Source organism: Macadamia integrifolia, unplaced genomic scaffold (assembly GCF_013358625.1).
Source record: "Macadamia integrifolia cultivar HAES 741 unplaced genomic scaffold, SCU_Mint_v3 scaffold1689, whole genome shotgun sequence".
In the NCBI taxonomy this organism is placed as follows: domain Eukaryota; kingdom Viridiplantae; phylum Streptophyta; class Magnoliopsida; order Proteales; family Proteaceae; genus Macadamia; species Macadamia integrifolia.
The window spans coordinates 86,866-108,211 of NW_024868312.1; the positions used below are offsets into that span (position 1 = coordinate 86,866).

At 40.1% G+C, this 21,346-nt stretch overlaps 1 protein-coding gene across 1 annotated transcript in view; it reads left to right on the forward strand.

Annotated features, from left to right (window-relative positions):
* LOC122064596 overlaps window positions 1–20,328 on the forward strand; it is a 39,067-nt gene extending 18,739 nt beyond the window's left edge. The window contains exons 3-8 of the mRNA XM_042628322.1: window positions 1,486–4,540; window positions 4,619–4,751; window positions 6,327–6,844; window positions 6,951–7,865; window positions 9,288–9,470; window positions 19,839–20,328. Coding sequence (XP_042484256.1) covers window positions 1,486–4,540; window positions 4,619–4,751; window positions 6,327–6,844; window positions 6,951–7,865; window positions 9,288–9,470; window positions 19,839–20,036 — 5,002 coding nt within the window. The 3' untranslated portion in view covers window positions 20,037–20,328. The remainder of the gene's footprint in view (window positions 1–1,485; window positions 4,541–4,618; window positions 4,752–6,326; window positions 6,845–6,950; window positions 7,866–9,287; window positions 9,471–19,838) is intronic.
* The last annotated feature ends 1,018 nt before the right edge of the window (window positions 20,329–21,346 follow it).

The window sequence follows — 21,346 nt, forward strand, 5'->3', positions numbered from 1 at the left end:
CCTACACTCTTGCTGGCCCTCCACTCATCCCATCCTCCCCCTTCCTCGGGAATAGATTTGGGTAGACATGGCCTATAGTGGCTCCACCATTTGCGACACAGCTGGGAAACTAGCCTTTTGCGCCACCATTAACCACCTTTGGATGGAAAGAAATGTGCGTAGATGGACCCCCAACTCCCGCTCCTTGGAAGGGATTTGGAAGGCCATCTAATTTGATGTGTCCTCCAAGCTTAGATCTCTCTGCCTTCATCCGGTCCGTGATACCCTAAGGAACAGGCTCATTGTTGTCTCATGAGGCCTTCCTACTTCTATCATCTCTCCCCCCCCCCCCCAATTGTTGTATCCCTTAGTTAATCCTTTAGGGTTTTGATGCCCCCTTGTGGGTTTTGTTTCCTTTGCCCCCCCTCTCCTTTGTATATTCTTCTCCTTGGTAATGAATTATTTATTCATAAAAAAAAAAACCTCTTGGAACTTCTCATCATTAGTCATTATATCAGCTTGATGTTAAAAATGCATTCCTTCATGGTGATTTACGTGAGGAAGTCTTTATGGTGCAACCTCTGAGGTTTGTTGCTCAAGGGGAGTCTGAGATGGTGCGCAAGCTTAAGAAGTCTTTGGACGGTTTGAAGCAGTCTCCTCGACCATGGTTTGGTAGGTTACTGATGTGGTGCTTGAGTTTGCACTGTTACAATGCGATAGTGATCACTCGGTTTTCTTTCGGCAATCTGGTGTGGGGAGGATATTCCTTATTGTTTATATTGATGATATTGTTATTAGTAGAGATGATTTTTATGTTAATGATATTGTTATTTTTCCTTTTGATGGATTTTCAACCTATCTATGATATTGGATGTAGAAATTGACGGGAAAAATTCACAGAAAGTAATTAAATTTTCTTTTGCTTGGAAGGTAGGTGAACCCATATTTATTTTATTTGTTTGAGAAATTTTTATTTTAAGTGTGGATAATATTTTTTTTTTTTACTTTGTTTGGTATTTTTAGCATACTTTGGCCAGCTAGTATTCAGAACAATTTTTGCAGTGTTGAAAAGAATTTGCCAATTAAATGGTTTATGGTTTCTTTGATCAGTTGCATAGATATCTCCTACCTTGTTTCTGTAACCCTGACCTTTTTTTTGCCCGTAAACAGTTATGCCTTTTCGCTGTAGTCAAGTATAGATACTTTTTACAATTCATTCTCTATGAAGTGCGTCAGTGAGGGAAAATTTTTCACCTTTCATACATGATTATTCTTATGTATGTCATTTCAAGTAAAAGTAGTACCGGTATAAATCTTGTTTGGTTAATAATGTTCAATATGCATTTTATAATACAATACAATATTAAACTTTAGAAACAAGTTGAACATATGCTCTTTGAGATCCATGTGCCTGTGATGAGAAATGATTACAGTCTTAAAGTTTATCTCTCAGCCCTCAAATGCATATGATACTTTTCTTTACTTATTTTAGACATGGTTTTCCAGTCAATATCTGGCATACAATTTAACTCCAGTTGCTGGAGTTGCAGCACACATCTCCCGGAATGGACAGCCTACCAGTGCTCTTTCATCAACCTGCATTTTATCTCCCCTTCCTCTTTCTGGGGATCTACCAATACCTGTCACTGTTATTGGATGCTTCCTTGTGTGTCACAATGGGGGTCGCTACCTATTCAAATACCAAGACATGATAACTTCTACTGAGGCACAGGCCGCACAGCGTGATGCTGTATATCAGTTAATAAAGGCCTGGAACCGTGAACTTATGTCTTGTGTTCGTGATTCTTATATCGAAATGGTGTTGGAAATCCAAAAGCTAAGAAGGGACCCCTCCAATTCATCTATTGAGTCAGCTTCAGTACGTTCAGTTAGTCTAATTTTACAGGCTTATTCGGATCGAATTTATCTGTTCTGGCCAAGGTCTAATCAGCATTTATCCAATCAACGTGGTGATGCAAGTAATCCAAGCTTGCTGATAATGTTCAAAGCAGATTGGGAATGCATAATTAGTCTAGTAATAAGACCTTTTTATATACGTCTTGTTCACCTTCCTGTATGGCAACTTTACTCTGGAAACTTGGTCAAGGCAGAAGAAGGTATGTTTCTTGCACAACCTGGGAATGGAGTGGGTGATAGCGTGCCACCTGGTGCAGTTTGTGGCTTCATCAAGGAACATTATCCTGTGTTTTCAGTACCCTGGGAATTAGTGACTGAAATTCAGGCTGTTGGGGTTGCAGTTAGAGAAATCAGACCAAAGATGGTGAGGGATCTTCTCAGAGCTTCTTCGTCTTCTATTGTGCTTCGGTCAGTTGAAACTTATATAGATGTTCTTGAGTACTCTTTGGCTGATATTAAGCTTCAGGAGTCCTCTACTTCATCCAATATTGATGTATCACTGGAGCACAATACCTTGGATTCTGTTGGAGGGAGTATACAAGAGAGTAGCATGGTAGCTTCTGCATCAAATCTGAACATGCGTGAACCTCGTTGGTTGTCTACACACAGTCCTGCAAGTTCAGGAGCAGATGCACTGGAAGTTGTGACAAATTTTGGGAAGGCTTTATTTGATTTTGGCCGGGGAGTTGTTGAAGATTTTGGTATTTCAGGAGTTCCCATGGTTCAGAAAAACTTCGTTTCAGGTAATGGTAGTGGTAGTGGTAGTGGAAATGCTGACCAGAAGTTTCTGAATATAGCTGCTGAACTCAAAGGCTTACCATGTCCAACTGCTACAAGGCATCTAGCAAGGTTGGGTGTCACTGAACTTTGGATTGCAAACAAGGAGCAGCAGAAACTGATGCTTCCACTTGCAGCAAAATTTGTCCACCCAAAATGCTTGGGAAGACCAATCTTGGATGAAATATTTTCCAACCAAACCATTCAAAGGTTGATGAAATTGCAAATTTTCTCCCCTTACTTATTGGCAAGTCACATGAAGTTACTTTTTAGTGAGCATTGGGTAAATCATGTAATGAATGTGCATAAGGCTCCATGGTTTTCATGGGAGAGCAGTACAGATTCAAGTGGTGAGGGAGGACCTTCTCCTGAATGGGTAAGACTATTTTGGAAAAATCTTAGTGAATCGTCAGGAGATCTCTCACTTTTCTCTGATTGGCCCATCATTCCTGCTTTTCTAGGTAGACCAGTATTATGCCGCGTGAGGGAACATAGCATGGTGTTTATACCACCAGTTTTTCTTGGTTCAACTACCTTAAATGTTGCCACAGAGTCGACTAGTGAGGGACCTGACATGACAGATTCATCCGAGTCTGAGCTTGTCCAGTCCTATGTTTTAGCATTTGAAGTAGTCAAATCAAGACACCCTTCATTATTGTCATTACTGAACCAGTGCAATATACCGGCATATGATACAGCTTTCCTGGAGTGTGCTGCTCCAAGTCATTGTTTGCCCATGCCCAGCCAATCACTAGGGCAGGTGATTGCTTCCAAGCTTCTGGCAGCCAAACAAGCTGGCTATTTCTCTGAACCTGCTTCTTTCACAGAAGCAGATCGTGATTATCTGTTTACCTTGTTTGCTTCAGATTTCAATTCCTCCAGTGGCACTCCTTACAAAAGAGAAGAGCTTGATGTTTTGCGAGATCTACCTATATACAAAACTGTTGTGGGCTCGTACACCAAATTGTATAGCCAAAATCAGTGTATTATCTCTAAAGATTCGTTCTTTCAGCCACATGATGAACATTGCCTTTTCTATACCAGAGACTTGGGTGGAAATATGCTGTTCCGTGCCCTTGATGTCCCTGAATTGCATGATCAAGAGATATTGGTGAGATTTGCATTGCCTGGTTTTGAAAATAAAGCCCAGTCAGAACAGGAGGATATATTAATATATCTGTATGTAAATTGGAAAGATCTCCAGCTTGATCCTTCTGTGGTTGGTGTATTGAAGGAGACTAAATTTGTAAGGAATGCTGATGAACTGTGTTTAGAATTGCTTAAACCACAGGATTTATTTGATCCTGGTGATTCTTTACTGACTTTAGTATTCTCTGGAGAGAAAAGGAAATTTCCTGGTGAGAGGTTTAGTACAGATGGGTGGCTTCACATTTTAAGAAAAACAGGTCTTCGAACAGCAGCTGAAGCAGATGCTATAGTTGAATGCGCGAGGAAGGTAGAATCACTTGGGGGTGAATGCATGAAGTCTATAGAGAATGCTGATGAATTTGATGCAGACTTCTCTTCTCAGAATGAAATTCCCTTTGAAATATGGTCACTAGCTGGAGCTGTCCTGGATGCTATATTTTCGAACTTTGCTGTTTTCTATAGCAATAATTTCTGCAATACTCTTAGCAACATTGCATTTATACCAGCTGAAAAAGGTTTTCCAAGTATTGGCGGTAAGAAAGGGGGCAAAAGAGTGCTATCCACATATAATGAAGCTATTCTATTGAAGGATTGGCCCCTAGCCTGGAGTTGTGCTCCTATTCTTTCCAGACAGAATGTTGTTCCACCTGAATATTCTTGGGGAGCATTCCACTTGAGGAGCCCTCCAGTTTTCTCCAGAGTCTTAAAACATTTACAGGTTATAAACATGTTTCCCTTCCATTGTTAATTAGACTATCTCCCAGTTGTGGTTTATGACTAATAAAATGTGTGGCAGGTTGTAGGAAGAAATTGTGGTGAAGACACACTTGCTCATTGGCCAATGTCACCAGGCATGATGACCATAGAAGGAGCCTCTTGTGAGGTCTTGAAGTATCTTGATAAGATTTGGGGTTCTCTTTCAGCTTCAGGTCAGCTTGTTTCCTAATAATCATATTTTGATTTAGTCACTGTGGTGATCATTTTCTCACGACCACCATTACCCTTAAATTGTAGTTACGTAAGAGTTTCTGCTTATTTTAACTAATGGATTTAATATGTACAAATATCTTTATTTTGGATGAATAACTATACAATACTTACTAAAGCTGGAGACGATGTAATTATTTTTTGGGTGAATGATATAATTCATTACCAAAGAGGAGAAGAAAAATTACGATGCTCCAAGGGGGAAAAGAAGAGAAAAGAAAAAAAAGAGAAACACAACAGCCCAAACCCTTAAGGGGGAGTGGCTTGGATACAAGAGAGAGGAAGGCCCAAGAGACAACAACATGCCTGTTCCTTTGGGAATCAGTACAAGAAGTAGAGAGAGTAGAAAGCTTTCCTTTTATGTCAAAGGAAATGGAATCCCAAATCTTTTGAAGAGGCTGAGAGTTGGAGGTCCATTTCCTGATATTTCTCTCAATCCAAATCTGATTGATAGAGGCATTGAAAGCAAGATTACCTGCCACGTCTTTGCAAACAGAGGAGCCTCTAAAAGTCATATCAACCCAAATCCACTCCCGTTGAAAGGGGAGTGACGATGCCTAGGACAGCATTATCCAGAAGCCCTTTCCATATAGAAGGGGAGAAGGGGCAATTATCCTCGATACCATTCCAACTAAGGGAGTAGGCGGGGGAGACCGAGATCTGGCGGTGAATGAGAAAAGATTGAGTTGGGAGGCAATTTGAGAGAGCTCTCAAAGTAGTCTGCCGAGGGATGTGATGTCTGAACCAGATAATCTTTTTCCAAGGTGTAGGAGCTCCCCGCAGCCTGATGAAATCCCAAGCTGCCTTGGAGCTGAAAGCTCCCGAAGAGATGAGACGGTGTAATTTTTTTATACCTACTCACAACATTACTGATATATATCATCATCTCCAATACTAGATCAACATAATAATTGCTTATGGTCTGTATCATTAGTCTTTTCTTTTTCTTTTGATGAATGATATCTTACTGAAGAGAGAAAAAGACTGCAAACAAGAATAGACCCGAGTAAACATCAATTTATTGAGGCCTCATTTGTTCCACACACCAACAAGAAGAGAAACAACAACAAAAAAGTTTCTATCCAAAAGGAGTTTTTGGGGGGGGGGGTCAACAGAAAAATCTAAACAGTAATGCAGCACTCTTCTACAATGGAGATGATGTGCCACAACACGTACTGGGTCTGACAGTCCTCTGTAGCTACCTCACCGGCCGCTCATTTGCAGACTCTGGTTTGCACTGGAATGTGATGCTCAAAGATGGGACGAAGACCATAGCTGCCTGTTCACCTGATGAGATGCCAAAGTCTCCGTGGACCACCATATTCCTCCTGCTTGCATCCTATATCTCTGGATGTTACCATTTAATGCAATAAAAGCCAAGAATCTCAGGCCTGGCTAGGCTGCCTTCATGATTCATTAAGCCTAGAAATGACATGAATAGGTCAATCAACATTTGAGTTGTGTGGTTTCAAATGTCCACTTTTTTACACTTATTTTTCTTTCATCACCTCTCACAGATATATTGGAGTTGCGTAAAGTGGCCTTCATGCCTGTTGCGAATGGAACTCGCTTGGTGACTGCAAATTGTCTTTTTGTGCGTCTGACGGTCAACCTGTCACCATTTGCCTTTGAGCTTCCTACGATTTATCTCCCTTTTGTAAAGATTCTCAAGGACTTGGGGCTGCAAGATGTGCTTTCAGTTTCCTGTGCAAAGGACCTTCTGATGAATCTCCAGAAAGCATGCGGTTACCAGCGACTAAATCCAAACGAACTTCGTGCTGTTATGGAGATTTTGCACTTTATCTGCAATGGGTCTGTTCAGGACAACGAGTCAGATGGTTCCTGCTCAGATGTCATAATCCCAGATGATGGCTGCAGACTTGTTCTGGCAAGTTCATGTGTGTACATTGATCCTCATGGTTCACGGTATCTCAGGTCCATAGACACTTCAAGGCTGAGATTTGTGCACCCATATCTGTCAGAGGGAATATGTATAGCATTGGGTATTAGAAAGCTCTCTGAAGTGGTTGTGGAGGTTTAAATTGTTATGAACCCTTTCCTTTTTTTTCCTTTCCTCCTGAAGCTTCAAAATTTCATCTTTAGATTTCAGGCATTGAACTTCGATCTGCTTCTTTTTGCAGGAACTAAATCATGGACAGAAATTACAGTTTCTAGATGAAATTGATTCAATACCACTGTCAATGGTCAGACAAAAGCTGTCCAGCAGATCATTTCAGCTTGCTGTGTGGACTGTTCTCAATAGCATAAACAGTTGCACTCCTGCATCTGGACAACTTTCTTTGGAGCAGATAGAAAGTTCACTCAAGCACATTGCAGATAAGTTGCAGTTTGTGCGTTGTCTCCGCACCTCATTTATGCTACTTCCTAAGCATTTAGACATCACCCGTGCAACAAAGCAGTCCATTTTACCTGAATGGGAGGATGGATCTGGACACAGGACTCTTCATTTTGTTGACCAATCGAAGAACTGTATTTTAGTTGCTGAACCTCCTAACTATATTTCAGTTTTGGATGTTATCTCCTTCATTGTGAGCCAGGTATTGGGTTCCATAACCCCATTACCTATTGGGCCATTGTTTTCTTGCCCTGAAGATTTAGAGGAAGTGGTCATTAGTACGCTGAGACTTGGGTCTGAGAGAGAACTGGGGACTATAGGTGGAAGTGATCGTTTGTTAGGCAAAGACCTTCTACCGCAGGATGCTCTTCAGGTGCAGTTTCATCCACTGAGACCTTTTTATGCTGGGGAGATGGTGGCTTGGAGGACAGGAAAGAACGGAGAGAAGTTGAAGTATGGTAGAGTTCCACTGGATGTAAGGCCATCTGCAGGTCAAGCACTCTACAGGTTGAAAGTGGAAACAGCACCAGGGATCTCTGAGCCTCTTCTCTCTTCTGAGGTTTTCTCGTTCAGAGCCATCTCAACAGTCAGTGAGGCTTCTCCTTCGACTTTGCCAGAAGGTGGGCACACAGAAACGTCAAGCCAAATGCATGTCCCAGTGCGTGAAATTGCTGGAAATGGAAATAGTGAGCTCCCCAAGGTATGAGCGTCTGATTCAATTGAATCTACTTCTTAATATCAGTATGGATTGAGTAAAAACTATGATAGTGGGCCGAAGACACTATGAGACCCAAATACCCAATCTCATTGTTTTCACGGACTGCCAGACCTCGGTTTGGGCCGTCAGCCTCTAGGGATGGACACTGGGTTAGAGTGTAGGGATTCTAAGAGAACAAGAGAGCAAGAGAGGAAGAGAGGAAGAGAGGAAGAGGATAAATGAAAGTAGGAGATTGAAGGAGAAGGAGAACAAGACAAATGAAAGTAGAATGTTGTGTTTGTGAGAATAATCTCTCCCCCACCCATATTGCTTTACTAATATGATATGTAAGGAATAACATACACCTCCCTAGGGAGGTATAGGGTAAACAGGGACAAATACAATATAAGACATGAAGTAAATAAACCAGTTCCCAAAGTAACCATAATACATAAACTCTTAACACAATCTGCATTCTCCTGGGTGGGGGTACCCTGTAAACTATTGAATGGTCAATGGACTTCCTGGTTCGGTCTATCCAGCTGCCCTGTAAACTATTGAAAGGTCAATGGACTGCCTGGTTCGAACTATCCAGCTGTCCAGATCACCCTGACTGGGTGTTTGTGTTGGAGTTTATGTATTATGGTTACTTTGGGAACTGATTTATTTACTTCTTGTCTTATATTGTATTTGTCCTTTTTTACCTTTTACCTGCCTAGGGAGGTGTATGTAATTCCTTATATCATATTAGTAAAGCAATATAGGTGTGAGAGGGTCCATTCTCTCACACAACATTCTACCACAGCTTCATCTTCTTCTTCTACCACAACAACCTTCTTCTTCCATCTTCTCTCTTACTCCCTTGTTCTTGTACAACCTTTAGATTTCAACCGGTTGGTATTCTGGACCTTGAAATGCTTAAAGCATTACATTGTTTAAAATAAGTACGCACCAGAGAGGATTCAATCTACTGACTACTGCATGCAATAGCACACCTTAACCAACACACCAACTTATGTATTTTCTGCAAAATAACAGCATGTATTTCTATATTCTAAACCGCAGAAGTCATATGTTTTATCCCATCAAGAAGGTTCGGATAATTGGACCAGACATTCGAACTGCCAACCACTGGGCTAGAGCAGTGATGTGCAACAAAGCCTGTTGCCGGCCAGATTTGGGTTTCTGTTTATGGGGTGCCATTTTGTTCATGAGCCCAAGTATAACCCTGTTTTTATTATCCTTGCTAGCAACCTAAAGTCTCTTTGGGTGATACCTAGGCCCATTGTAAAGAGCTGTGCATAACTTCTCTCCCCATTTCTATTTTTGTTCCGCGTACGTGGAACTACATTCACCATTACTGATTGCCTTTCTGTTGATGCATACAAACAAATAAAACTGAGAATGGTTTTTTCTTTGGCACAGATGCAGGGAGCCAAGGAGTTTTATTATGGCCGTGTGTCACCAGCAGAACTGGTGAATGCAGTTCATGATATGCTTTCTGCAGCTGGGATCGATATGGATGTGGAGAAGCAGTCATTGCTACAAACAACCTTGACCCTTCAGGAACAGATCAAAGAATCTCAGGCTGCTCTGCTACTCGAGCAGGTCTGTAATTTGACGCTCACCATTTCATTGGAATTGCTTTATTAGATTTGCTTTAAGTTTGTTGGAATTATATTGTGGACTCTGTTTCTTCTTCTCATGGTTGTGGCTATCTGTGTGCCCTTCTGTTTTTCATTTTGGGTACCACAGAGGGGTATAAATTTCAAATTGCATTTGGTTGAAAGGGAAGGACAAAGATCAGACTGGTACACAAGAAGCCTGATCTGGATCCCGAAACAAAGGCAGACAACAAAGATCACAAACACTAAATTGGGAATTGCAATAGATATAATCATTTTTGCAATTCCAACTAGGCCTGACCATTCCTTGTTTCTCTGGAGGATCTGCCAAATCATTTCCATGCTTGGTTTCCACTGGAACAAGCAGTTTGGTTGTGCAGCCAAGTATTTTATTTCTTAATGATGTTGGCAAATCTCCAAGAGAGATCCTCAAAAGAGTAGATCCATGCAATATCGATTGCCATTTAACCCTCAATTAACATATTTGTAAAGCATAAAAGCAGGGAGGTTAAAAGAGATGCGGGGGAATTTCTTTGTTTGCACCATGACATGATCGCCCCCATGTCCGACCAACGCCTCCGGCACCTCTTAGACCTCTCCCTTTCGCCCCCAGTCCTCTTCCTTCGTCTCCTTCTGCTCCCTCACCCCCTTCCCTTCTTGGGAGGGTCCTCCCTCCACTTTGTCCCCCCCCTTCCATCGTTGTAGACTCGAAAGTATGCCTCCCCCTGGAAAGTGGGGAAAAGCCTGTTGCTTCGTCATATGAGGATTAGTTAAATTACTCAGCGACAACAAAACTGATGTGCATAAAATTCTGGTAAATTCCTCGAATCAGTTAATATAACAGATCGGTAAAATGGGATCAAGAATCCAACGGACAGATCATTAAGAGAGAATCCTCAAGAACCAGAATTCCATGGCTGAGTTTAGAATATTCAGAACATGGTCAGAATAGCAACAGAAACTAAGCAGAAATAGCAGTACAGAAATCTAAAACTTCAACTCAAAATCATAAACCAAATCTGAAGTTTAAAGAAATCACACTACAAGTAGGAAACTAGGAAATCGATGGAAAGATGAGATTTTGAAAAGAGAATATGAACTAGGCTTAAACAGAAAATAGAATAGTATAAACTGAAGAATATTGAGACAAGAAACTAGTTCTGAAATTCCAGAATTCAAAACTCCTAGTTGCAGCAGGATTTCCACAATCGGTAGAAAGTTCAAATTCTTAGAGATCACAACTAAGAACTAGCACGCAGAATTAAAACTGAAGGTAAAGAAGATAGAAATATGTTGTTGATTTGGGGAGAAGTATGACTTGTATCAAACTTGACACAGGCCCTCTTTAGTTATAATGAATAAAACCCTAAAGGGCTTAAGGGCCCATTCGGATAACAACCATAAAACACCCTAAAACTCATTATTACAACACTCACCCCTCAAGTTGGTTCATGGATAGCACACATGCCCAACTTGCACAAACTAGAATGAAACACTCTACTACCAAGTCCCTTTGTAAGAATATCTACCAACTGATCTTCACCTCTCACAAAAGGGATGCATATGAGTCCTTGCTCCACTTCTCCTTAATAAAATGCCTGTCAATCTCGACATGTTTAGTATGATTATGTTGGACTGGGTGCAATGCTGATGGCTCACTTTTTGTCACAATATAACAACATCGGAAATTGAATAGGCATACCCAAGTCTTTAAGGAGACCTCAAAGCCAAAGAAACTCACAAATACTATGCGTCATTGCTCGGAACTCGACTTCTGCACTAGACCTGGCCGCAACTGCCTACTTCTTACTATGCCATGTAACCAGGTAGCCACCAACAAATGTACACTAGCCCGTAGTGGAATGACGATCATTTGGAGAACCTGCCTAATCAGCATCAGTATATGGCTTGACTCTCATGTGATCTAAAGGAGAAAATAAGTTGTTATTTCCTGGAGCTGACTTCAAGTAATGAAGAATACGGAACACAGCTTCCATATGAGAGGAGTGAGGGTCATGCATATACTGACTTATAAGGCTAACTGCATGAGCTATGTCTGGCCAAGCATGAGACAAATAGATGAGTCTTCCAACCAACATTTGATATAGACATATAGACCATTGTCAACTGGTTCACCTTCCTTGCTTTTGAGATGGGAATTTGCCTCAATACACATCTGACGGCTACCCTAATACGCTAGTCTCAGAGAGGAAGTCCAAGGTATATTTTTTGCTAAGAGAGAACAATACCCTTGGTAGACTGTGCGACCTCAATCCCAAAAGTGTACTTCACTTTTCCCAGTCCTTAATCTCAAACTCCTTACCAAGATAGGCCTTATCATTCCCAGTAACAAAAGTGTAGTCCACATAAATAATAATAATGGTAACTTGATTACCCACCTTTTTTATAAATACAGTGTGATTAGCATTACTCTGAGTGAGACCAACTGCTACCATTTTCTTATGGAACCGACCGAATCACGCCCTGGGAGATTTTTTCAATCCGTACAGAGCTCTTTTCAATTTGCACATCTTATCCTGGATTTCCGAACTAGAGTAGCCTGGTGGAACATCCATACACACTTCCTCTATCAATTCACCAATGTCCAATGTTGTAGCTCCCAACCAAGGTTCACTGCACAGGAGACTAACTTTGACTGAGTTCATTCTAACAATAGGGGCAAAAGTCTCCTGGTGGTCAATCCCATATGTCTGAGTAAAACCCTTGGCAACTATTCTTGCTTTGTACTTGTCTACAATTCCATCAATATTTTGCAGCTTACTGATCGCTTCTATAGTGGGAGAGTAACTAATTCCCATGTGCCATTTTTGTGAATGACCCTCATATCATTCATTGCATCCATCCATCTAGGTTCTGCAATTGCCCCTTACTAGGTTTGAGGAATGGGAACAGAAGGCAAAGAAGATACAAAAGCACAATAGGAGAGAGATAGAGCATTGTAAGACGTAGTGAGTTACTTCAGTAGCCCTCTGAAGCTTCTTTCTCAACTCAAAGCACTGAGCACTAGTGCCCACTTGAGAATAGGTTTCATTCACAGCTTTTCAGATAAGGCCAGCAGTGTCAAGCAATAAGTAGCCCCTAGCAATTGATGGGACTATAGAATTGATGAGATAGGACATTACCGAACAGTTGGCAACATCCCATTTATCCTGGAGGGCACCAACAATCAAGGACTGAAGTATCGGTATCGGTCACCGTATCGGTCGGCTAAATTTAAGATATGTATTAAAGGGTATCGTATTGTATCGAAGATACTTTAAACCATGCCAATAGTAACAGGGGAGCAGTAGTACCTATAACGTAACCCGCATAATTCTGGCCAAAAATAGACAAGTAGCAGGAACCACATTAGGTCATTGCCCCCATCCAACCTGATGGAGTTAGTAGGGAAGGAGGGGTAATCGCCATTAGAGTCTTGACTCCCTCCATCCAAAAGAACTGAGGTGCCAAAATCTTCATACTACATAGGTTATGATCCCAATAATATTGACAAACAACGTGAAGCGTCCAGATCTAGTCCGTCATATGGATTTGGGTAAAAACTAGAGTTTATACCACAGAGAAGACCTCTCGAGGGGAAAAAAACTCGCCACTAAGGGTAAAACCCTAAAAATACCAAAAGAAGGGAGGTGGCTAGACCGAAAGGAGGAGAAGGGGTTTGGAGAAGAAAGGCCTAAAGGAGAAGGCCAAAGGGGGAGAGGACGAGAGAGTGACTTGAGCGAAAGGGAAGGAGTTGTGGGGAGAGAAAGGGAACTGCGAGAGAGAGAGATAGTGGAGCGGCGGTGGAGGTTCTTATAGGGAGAAGAGAGAGGGCGACGGTAGTGGTGAGGAGCGAGAGAGAGAGGCGGTGGTGATCATGGCAGAGGGAAGAAGAGAAAGAAGAGTTTGGGGTTTTGGGGAGGGGCACCTAACCTGCTCTGATACCATGTTGGTTTGGGGAGAACTTTGTGACTTGTATCAAACTTGACACAAACCCTCTTTATTATAATAAAATAAAACCCCAAAGAGCTTAAGGGCCCGTTTGGAAAACAACCATAAAACACCCTAAAACCATTGTTCAAGGTTTTGACCGATACTGTCAAAATTTCCCACATTTCGACGGTATCCCAGGACTTCGATACCAAATAACATGTGACTTTTAAAAGTCATTGGTTTTGACAGGTATCGACCAAAATTCCCACATTTCAACCGAAATGTGTGAAATTTCGAGTGGACCAATGGGAAACCTTCTTAAATGAGAAACCAAGCCTTTTTATTTCAAATTTTTGACCCTGCCCCCATATTTCTTCTCTATGAAATGGGAAGCTTAGGAAAACATTCCAGATCCTTGTGCCATCAAATCTTCATTCTAAGCTTGGATCTTGCACATTCATGGCAAATCTACCTAAGGAAGGGAGCTTGGACCAAAGAGGTAGGTCCCACCTTCCTCAAAAATCATTTTTTTATAGAATATACGTGGAACTAGAGTAGAATGATGTAAATTTTTTATATGCTCGTTTGGGCAGTCTTAGTGAGTAGCTTGGCTTGCTCATGCGGGTCTTTGGAAATAAAGTAACTAGCGAATTCATATACTAATCTTATAATCCACTCCCTAGTTCGAAGTATTTTGGCTGTTCTAATAAGTGAGTAGTGCGGGCAGTTATCCCTTTTTCAGGGGCAACTAGTCTTATAGCAGCTTCGCCCGGGTGACTGATCCTGCCATAATGTACTCCTACGTATAGCACCGGCAACCGAAGTCGAGCATACATACGACGATCTTCATGCGTGAATAGTCGGGAGGAAAGAATGGGTGGTAAATGATAATGAGAAAGGGCACCATGTCTGAATCTTCGCATTCACAGTGTCTGATTTTTCTCTTGCATGTCAATTCCTAGACAATCTACTTGGAATTGATTGTTGAGCGTTGAGTGTTGAGTCTGTTGACTGATGAGACTTGAGAGACAACTCACAATTATGTATTGTTATTTATTTTGGATCTTTTACATTATGTTTTGTTTGCTTTTAACTTTAAATCATACATTTCACATTTTTAGTTAGTAACTTATATATATATATATATATATTTATGTAATTATGTAGTATGGTTTTAGTCAACACTCAACCATTCATTAGCAAATTTTGGTCAACACCACAAGTATGACTTTAGGTGTTTTTCCATGAAACCAATTATGTGAATGGGTTAGAAATGTCTAAAATAAGACGTACACAAAAAATAGGAGAAAAAAAAAAAACACATTTTGGGGGTCAAAACCAAAGTTTCCATCAAATCAGGAAAATTTCCTTGGTTTTCTCGAAATTTCCCAGAATTCGACCGAAATTCCGGTCTCCCCAGGGGTCGAAACTCGATATATGCACCTTGCCTACAATCCATTATTACAACATATATGAATTAAGAATCACCACCAAGGCTTCTATTGGATCACCACAGTGGAAAGGTACTAAATCACCATAGACCCAAGAGGCAAAAGCCAATTTTCATTCATCAAATTGCTGTGCAGGAATGAAGCCCAAATTGCCAGCTTTTGTCTTTCTTTTTTCTCTTTTCTTCGCCTTTGGGCCTGTATATTAATATTCCCCTCCCCCCTTCCTTTTAATGCACTATCTTATTCATAAAAAAAAAAAAAAAAAAAAAAAAGACTCGAAAATAGACTCAAACTAAGCCTAAAAGTTCGCCAGCCAGTAGCTTGCTATGGAGGTAGTCTTAACTCTTAACTGACTAAAAGTTTGCATAAAATAAAGGAGAGCAGCTTAAACCTGTTCCATCCTAAATAAAGCACTTATATAAATAGATATTCTCTCACAAGCATAGTTGTCAAGGCGCCAAGGCAAACCAAGGCAATGGAGGGTTGTCTAAGCGCTTAGGCGAGAAGGCGCACGCCTTGAGGCGAACAAGGTGACCAATTGTTATTTTTTATTTTTCCTATTTTCTAACATTATTTATTAAGCTATATATACCTTGTATTATAAAAAATCAAGATTAAGCAACATCAAGTCATTAAAAATCAACATTTAGCCATATTAAATCATAAAAAATTAACATTAGGTCATATTAAGTTATAAAAAATCAAAATTTAGATAAATGCTCTAGTTCTATAATAAGTTTGACTGGTCAAATGATATTATTTTTACATGAGACTTTTTGTATCAATTATAATATAAAATCAGCTTACCAACAAGTCTAAGATTACTTAAATCTGAGTTGTAATGACAAAGTTATGCTCTTGTCAAACTTATTTTAAGTGCGCGAATGCTGTTAAAATCGCTTGAATGAAAATAATTTTATGGATATCAAAACAATAAATTATTTTACTAAACTTTTGGTTTTTAGCAATGTTTTAACATGATAGAATTTATAAAATTTTCATAATTGAGAAAAACTCCGGCATTTAAAAGTTGAAAATCGCCCCTATAACCAAAATCCAGTTTTTCTTCTTGGACTGGGGGGTTGACTTTTTATCCTTTTGGAATTTGATTTTTAAACTATTTTTATTGGATTCAAATAGGGGTATTTACTTATTTATGAATAATATCTTAAGTAAATAAGTGCCAAAACACAAGGCGGCATGCAGTGTAATAAGGCGACTGTCACCTAGGCCTCAAGCAAACTGCCTGGACGTCTAGTTGTTGCCTAGGCGATGCCTTGACAACTATGCTCTCAAGACTAACTAATAGAGTCAAATCCTGTATTCGTACCTCCTATCCATATTTCTGGATCACTAAAGTGACCTATTAGAAAGAAAACCCATTGGACCAAAGTTCCAACATGTATAGAACCCAACCAAAGGCTTATCCTGGGTGACTCAACCACATTAAAATAAAAAATAAAAGAGAAAGAAAGAAGAAGAAGAAGATAGGGTGGTGGTGAGCACAACTAGATGATTCTTTGGGAACAAAAATAAAAGGACAATGAATCTGAGGTGGGCTGATGTAGGGCTTATTTTCGAACATTGTGGAAATGATCATCCCATTGATTTAAAATCAGAAATCTTTCAATTCTTGAGTATACCAACATGTCTTCTACTTTTATGCTTCTACTTTTATGCTGAAGATGTTTGGCAGAAAAAAAAAATGAATCGTATTCCCCCTGCTCAGCCATGCCCCCAGCTTCCAGATTTAGCCATGTCTTAGGTATGCTTTATCAAAGTTTTTATCTCCCTTATATATAGGGGTTATTCTGTGTTGTGGTCTCTCCTCAACATGAGAATCTCTGATTTCTGGTGTTTGATTCACCGTCGTGCCATTTGTGTCATCAGAGTATCATTCACATTGTCAGAATGACCCAGAATCACATTCATGTGATGGTTGCCTGTTGTAGATCGCAGGAACAAGGCCCCAAAACTAGTCCTGACTGGTTGCGTGATGCAACTTCTGTGGGAGGCAGCCTGGTCTGATGTGTGGCTTGGTTCTTGGTTCTTGATTGGTTCAAACCAAGTACAGCTTGCGTGGAGAAGACTTGAAGAAGATTCCCTCTTGATTTGTGGGTCCCATGGCCAGCGCATGGATGAGTTTAAGCTGCAAGATTTTAGGAAATCTTTGATTGGTGTAGTTAGGAAGATATTATCTAGCTAGTTTCTAAATTTAGATTTTTTTACTTTTATAAGGTAGGAATTCTAATTTATTGTGTTTCTATCTTTGTAAAAGGGAGGGATTTGATTTGATTTGATTTGATTTATAATCAGTTTCCAAATAGGATAATATCTAATTATAAGGGGATTCCTTTCCTTTCCGTGCAAGGAAGGACCCAATTTTGTAATCAATTTAAAGTGTATAAATAAAGGAAGAAGGTTGATCTATAGTCCACGATTGAATGAATAAAAAAAAAAGCTTTGTGCTGGAAAATTGTGAGATGTTGTGCTGTGGGAGACAGCTTGGGTGAGATGCCCATGGGTGAAGGGAAGAGTGAGATACTCGACCCAACCTATGATACCTATCCCCCTTTCCCCTTCTCTATTTTTTTGTTTATTTCTTCGTCTTTAATTTCTGTTACAAGCTTCCTGCAAAACCATCAAATGTGGATTTCTGGACAGCAATTTTCTTGGAGATTCTATCAGCTACTAGAATATCAATCCTACTAGGGTTGGTTCTCGTTTGAACTGGTTCTACATTATTGCCAGTTCTTGATCTGTCTTCCTTTTCTGCTTCGGTACCTCAACTTGAGGTTGAAAACAATCCTGTAGAGTTGACGGGTCATTTAGCTCCATTGGGATTTTGAGCCACGATGTTCCTGAAGGCCTGCTTTCTAGAGGTTCTTCGTCCTGTCAATGTCAGCCTCTAGATTTATGCCATCATGGACTTGAGAATTTAAAATATGAAATTCCCTCTTCCACTGTTGTTAAGGCCTTGTCTAGGTCCCCAAGGCCCTTTTGAATGGGCAAGGCCTGCAGTCGCCTTTATTTATATTACTTGGTCAGGATATTGGTATAGGATAAGTACTAACACAACCTGAGGGGTTCTAGACTGAACTTATTTATGCATGCCCTGACCAATAAGCCATCGCCTAGGCCTCAGGTCAGTGCCTTGGCTCACCTCGACTCCTTGAAAACTATGATTCTCAACACATTGCCCGAGATGTGCCTTCCTATGTGTTCCTTGTGCTTATTGGTCAACCCGACTTAAAACCATGCCCCCTATAAAACTGAAGGTTTGTTTATCTACAGGGGACTGAAGAATGTGCACTCCTCTCAAGAGTGCAAATGAATGCACATTCTTTTGCATTGGATGCATGTACAGCCTTCTGATCTTCCCACATGTCATCATCTCCTACCCCTCCCTCGTCATTCCCCTTTACAACACACTCCTACTGTTTACTGCACGCTATCGGAGGCTACCATCTACCACAAACCCGCACTTAATTCCATTTTCCCACATGGTAATCAATCAGGGGATGGTAATGGCATTCATGCTCTTCACCTTATTCTTGCCTCTGGTCAAGTTGGCTGTGCGCTTTTTCCATCTTTCCTTTATTTATTTATTTATTTTTTTAAGTGATAGATAATAGAACATTTTATTGTGATAGAGGAAGATAAATACAAGGCTAAAGATCAACTGAAAACTGCAATAAACCAAATCCAAACGTACATTCAACAACAACAAAAGGCCTAAGCCAAGGCCCACAAACACAACTGGCCAGCAGGATGGGGACCCAAATAAAGAGACTATCCGGTGACTCCTCTATCCAGCTCATCAGCAAAGGCATTGGAGATTTGTCCTCCAAGAAAAAGAAACATTCTTTGAGAGCTTAAGAAACCAGCTTCCCTGAATATCTCCATGGCCTGGTAGAGATGTCTTGTGGGCCAGCCAATCACCAACCAGAAGTCAACTCCAACGAACTTATCAATTCACTTATTAGCTAAAGAAACTTCCATTAATAATTACCTTCATTTCCACAGTGATAGACTTGGTTCTGCAAAACACCAACATAACTTTTCCTTCAGGACTCCTGAAGATGTCCCCAGTGGCAGCAGAGATATACACTTCGCGGAGTAATCTTTGGTTTCAATTAATTGTACTCTTTTCTTTCCATTTCTAATCTGGGGAAGATGGTCATTCCTATGGCGGTCATTCCTATGGCTTCGATGATAATACTTCATGTGGTTCTTGTACATGCAGCATATATATCTGTTCATCCTGAAATCTACATTTTTCCCAGTATTTTTTTTTTTTTTTTTTTTTTTTGGATGAATAAATGAATTCATTACCAAACAAGAGAAAGAACATAAAGGGCGGAAAATGGGGAGGGAGGGGGGGGAAAGAGGAGACCAAGCCTATATCCCACAAAAGGAGGGAAGGCACAAAAACACAAAGGAAGACTCCAACGACAAGGATAAACTGAAGATCACATCCTAAACATCTGACGAGTTCTGTAAATTTTTTTTTTTTTTGGATGAATAAAGAAATTCATTACCAAACGGGAGAAAGAACATACAAGGGGGGAAAGCCTATATCCCACAAAAGGGAAGACCCCAACAACAAGGATAAACTGAAGATCACATCCTAAACATCTGACCTGTTTTATTGTTAGACCATTGTTCTTTTTCATGTTGACCATAAAGCAGCATCCTTGATTTGACATTCAGAGTTATTTGGTGACTGCAGTCTTGCTGCTTCCATGGTGAAAATGAGCTGATATATAAAATTAAAACAATTGATGGAAACTTTTTCCATCTGTTTGAATTCTTCTGAAGGTCTCAGGGCAGCAAGATATCGACTCAAAAGCCTTTGCTGACTCGAGTCTCAAAATGATATAATTTTTTACGCTTTTCCCTTTTTGTAAGATTAATATCTTTTTTCTCTTGAAAAATAATTTTCTTACATGGTTGCAAATTAACAGGAGAAGGCTGATATGGCGGCAAAAGAAGCTGAGACAGCAAAAGCAGCTTGGGTGTGTCGGGTCTGTTTAAGTGCTGAAGTCAATGTAACAATAGTTCCTTGTGGTCATGTACTCTGTCGTCGATGTTCCTCTGCTGTTTCTAGGTGTCCCTTCTGTCGGACACAGGCTTCTAGAACTATGAAAATTTTCAGGCCATAAAGTCTTGGGGGTTCTCATAGGGTGATTTGGTTGGATAGTATTTGAGAGATACTTCAGAAATTACTGTGCAGAAAGGATCAAATCAACATAAAGGTGTCAAAATTTTCTTGTCTGCTTGATACAAGTGGGTTGCTACCATTTTGCGACCACCACTTACTCAGCATTGCTACCAGCATGTACATACCTCCTCAATTTGTTACACTGTCAATAACATTCCCATTTGGACCTGGTACAGGTTTTTTGAATTCAAGTTTTCAAGCCTCAATTTAATCTAACTTTGAGGTTGGACCTATACATTTCAACTCTGCTGCTTTCTTTTCCGCCAGTATTCTAGCTAAATGAAGAAAACATAGATGGGTCTGTAAGTGCCACAGGTTCAAACCATAAACAAGGATCAAACTCTTTTTAAGTGTTCATCTATTGTTAGCTTTGTCACTGCTGCTTCCCTGTGAAACTTGGGCAATTCTCAATGTGAATCCCTTTGAAAGGCCTTAGCTAGAAAATCATTAGCTAACTCAGCTGGGTTCAGGTATTTACCTTGACCATCATAAGTTGGGCGGAAGTCAGTGGTGAATGCCATGTTTTTTCCTTGTTAGAAAAAAAAAAATATATATATATATATATATTATTCAAAATTAACAAAAGTTACAGATATTGTCAATATTGTGTTATTATCCTATCTGATAATTTAGATGTTCTAGTTTCCCTAGCCATGAGCAAGATTAACATGCAATCTACTGATATGTTTGAAAGTGCTTAAAGAGGAACATAATATTATCGATTAGCAGGAGTGAGTAGTGGGGGAATTAACAAAAGGGAGAAAGAGAGAGAAGAAGAAGAAGGGCATTTAAGTGAAACTCCACGTGGTGTCAAAGAAGCGTACAAGGAGTGGGATTTTAATCTGGACTACCCTCTGGGGTCAAACATGTCATGTCCATTAGTAGTCTACTACTTTGTAGCCAGTGGAGTCCTATGCAAATCCTTTTATGAGGCCAAATCCTCTCCTGGACCATGACCTCCTGTAATAATCTCACACCATTCTTCGCGTCATCTTAGTTTTCAGTAGTCTCACACTATTCATTGTTTCATCTTAGCTTTAATAACAGTATCCTTTGAATTATTACTATAACCAAAGTCTTTTTATTTTTTTCCTGTAAGATTGTCACGTAGACAGATAATATTCTCTCTCTCTCTTTCTTTTCTTTTCTTTCCTTTTCTTTTCTTTTTTTTTTTTTTTTTTTTTTTTTTTTAACAAAAAAACATTACACAGAAAAAGGCACTACTCACTCTCCGTCTCTTTTTGGGAAAAA